This window comes from Octopus bimaculoides, chromosome 16, assembly GCF_001194135.2.
Source record: "Octopus bimaculoides isolate UCB-OBI-ISO-001 chromosome 16, ASM119413v2, whole genome shotgun sequence".
Lineage (NCBI taxonomy): Eukaryota > Metazoa > Mollusca > Cephalopoda > Octopoda > Octopodidae > Octopus > Octopus bimaculoides.
Window position 1 is genome coordinate 33,838,488 of NC_068996.1, and position 3,221 is coordinate 33,841,708.

The window sequence follows — 3,221 nt, forward strand, 5'->3', positions numbered from 1 at the left end:
GATTTTTTTCATTCGCAAAATATGGTTGTTTTAAAAGGAAGAAAAATCTGAAAATCGGCTATAATAATGTAGTCTCATTGCTATGAAGGTATGATGCTGTGGAGAAAAAATTGGAGGAAAAGTTGCTGAGGTTTAGAAATAGGAAAAACTCTATTTTTAGCCAATACCGAGACAGAAATTTTCTGCGCTAAGCGAAGCGTGTCAACTTTAAGGTTGTACCCTGTAAAATTTATAGCTTAGCGTCTGTGACATGACCTGTTCATTGTAGTTCATTGTGACATGACCTGTTCATTGTAATAAAATCAACATCTTACTGTTTCTTTTGTCTTTTCATTGATTTTATGTTTTTATAATTATTTTAATTTGTTTTATTAATATATTTGTCTGCATGTGCATACTTTATGCGTATTTCAGTATTATGTATAACTGTCATGTAATTGTGTATATCATTAATATATAAGTGCATGTGGATGTATGTATTCATATATAAGTTTATATGTGCATTTATGCATCCATGTGCGTGTGTGTGTATGTGAAGGGGGCGTCTGCTTCCAAAACTCCAAAGTTGAGTAACGTTTTCAGACTTGGATTTGTAAACTACGATAAGAATAACATGAAATGAACAATATGTAAAAATACTAGCACAGAAAAAGCACAGAAAAATACTAACGCACAGAAGCACAGAAAATATGCAATATACTAACAAACAGAAAAATTAAAACAAAACACGCGGGTGAAAAGAATCTCGTGGTGTGAAGAATCAAGCGTGTAAAATCAACATAGAACAAAGTGCGTCACAGACAAGTGGAGTGAACCATGAAGTCGCAGACAACAGTGAAGTGAACCACAACACAGCGTGCGGTTGAGGTAACGAGCTGCTAATAAGAACGAGGGATCGAAGTGTAGGAAGAAAGTTAGCTTCGAGTAATCTGAAGTGAATATAAAAAAACAACTTTCAGGAACAATAGTGGTTTATTGAGACGCAAGGCTGCAGATTTTTTTCCCTTTGTTGAAGAACGATGAGCTAAAAAAAGTTCTTTTATATTCCACGGTAGGCGACCAGGGTTGCCGAGTGTGTGAAGAAGAATACAAGAGTTACGAAAAAGAGTATAGAAAATCCGAGGTACATATATTTCATAGCGAGTGGAACCTCAGAAGTGGTAAAATCCAAGTGAAGTGCATACCGCAGGCTACTCTTCAGGCCAAGGATATCTTCACTAGCTTAAAGGCTACATTGTCGCAAGGAGGTACGTATTGACGCAAAGAGGATTCAATCAGAATGTGTGGAGGGCACAGTATGTGAGGGGTATATAAATGTGGGGAGAATTAAGTAATAGAAGAAGGGAAGAAAGAAGAGAAAGAAAAAGAAGAAAAAAAGAAAATAGAATAAAATAAAATAAAATATGGAGGAGTGAGAGAAAGGGGGAATTGAACAGGATGGTAGTAGATAATACAGTAGTTTCAGCTGGTAGGTTGAATCACAGAATTCAATAGTGGGGTTGGCATTTAAAGAGGAATTGGATGGGAGGGGGTGAGGAAATATTTTTGGTCATGGGGGGAAAAAAGAAAGTATTTATGAATAAAGCAAGGTAGGGTGGGGAATTTATGTACGGCTAGTGGTTGTTTGTAGTCGAGTGCTTTTACGACCGAAAGGTTCTGCAAAAGCCTGGGGTTCCAAGGCCCACAGTTCTTCAATGCGCTGCCACAAAAATGAAGAAATCTCCATAAGGTGGAAGTAGATGTCTTCAAAAAGGAACGAAGAGCCTGATATGAGGTACAGATGAGGGCAGTGCACCAAATGAGCTAACAGCTGGGACAAAAGTACATACAGGAGTGGTGATGTGAAACACCTCAGACTGAGGAAATAAGCGAAACCGCGGTGGTACTCCAGCATGACCGCAGTAGCATGGCTAAAACGAACAAAAGACAGTAAAAGAGTATATATATATATATATAAAGTTAGATAAAGCCGGTTTATGGGATTATCCTGGGTTTCACGTCCATAAAGCGTGTAGCTTTATGGTGTATCGTCAGATCCCAAAACCGGTTGGCTCAAAAACTTTCTAACGAGTGGCTCTCTAGAATATGGAGGGGGAAAGGACCTCGCTACTCAATGTCAACAACAGGGGATTGTCTCCCTTTGGCTATCGTTCGGGTTGAGGGAGTCCTTTAGAATCCTCGCCTGTTCTGCTATGCATAGTTTACAACGCTTGGTCCCGTTTATGTAAGGACCTGAATTTTCTACGATTCTCCATGATATTGTGTATGGAATACCATTATCTTTCAGCTGCCATACACGGTTGGCTAATGACGTAACGAATCTCCTTTCCGGTAGCCTGAAGGAGGATTTGTGGTCTGAGAGGCGTTGTTTTCATCGTATTCCTGGAGCAGCTGATGTATCTCCGTGGTCGGGTGTTGGCGGTGCTGTGTCTGTTTGTGTTGGTGTTGGCGTTGCTGCTACCACTGTTGCTGGTACTGGCACTGTTAGTGTTGGTATCATTGGAGGTGGCGATGGTTTTGGTGCCGCCACTGCTGGTGTTGGTAAAGATGTTGTTGTTATGGTCATCGTCATTGATGGAGGTGCTGTCACTGATGCTATAGATATTATTGGCAATGACTCTGCTGCTATTTCCGTTAGAGGTACTACCATTCCAGTTATTGTTGTTATCGCTGATGATGGTGCTGCCGCTGGTTCTGTTCGTGTGACTGCTACTGCTACTATTGGAAATGTCGAGTCTGCTACTGTAGTAGACGTTGGGGAAGCTGCTGAGTGGCCGCTGCCGTTAGGGATACTGCCATTGCTGTTGTTGATGTTGTTATTGTTGTTATCGCTGGCGATGGTGCTGCCGCTGGTTCTCTTCGTGTCAATGCTGCTGCTGCTACTATTGGTTCTGTCGTCCCTGCTGCTGTAGTAGCCGCTGGGGAAGTTGCTGGTGTTGTTGCTACAATTAGGATCGGCTAGAACCTCAGCTTCATAGACGATTCCCTTGGTTTCGCAGTGACCAAGTATCTGTTGTAGTCCCTGCATGAGTATCCTGCTTCTACTCGTGGTTCATGGGTGCTAACTAGAATGCTCTTAATATTGAGGGCACAGCTAAAAGAGAGAGTGGGGGTATGTATGTACATGTGTTCGAATGTATATAAGTGTGCGTGTGTGTTTATGTGTAGATAAAACTTATCATGTGGCGTTCGATCACATGATAATATAAATAATATATATA

General features: G+C 41.0%; 1 protein-coding gene across 4 annotated transcripts in view; it reads right to left on the reverse strand.

Moving 5' to 3' along the window:
- LOC106867678 (probable serine/threonine-protein kinase nek3) overlaps positions 1–3,221 on the reverse strand; it is a 30,665-nt gene that overhangs the window by 21,386 nt on the left and 6,058 nt on the right. For 2 of the 4 annotated variants that reach the window (XM_014912615.2, XM_014912617.2), the window contains exon 3: positions 62–3,094. The exons of the other annotated variants lie outside the window; for them this stretch is intronic. In XM_014912615.2, the coding sequence (XP_014768101.1) occupies positions 2,372–3,028 (657 nt within the window). In that variant the 5' untranslated portion in view covers positions 3,029–3,094 and the 3' untranslated portion in view covers positions 62–2,371. Of the gene's footprint in view, positions 1–61; positions 3,095–3,221 lie in introns of those variants that run through there. 4 annotated transcript variants of the gene reach the window in all.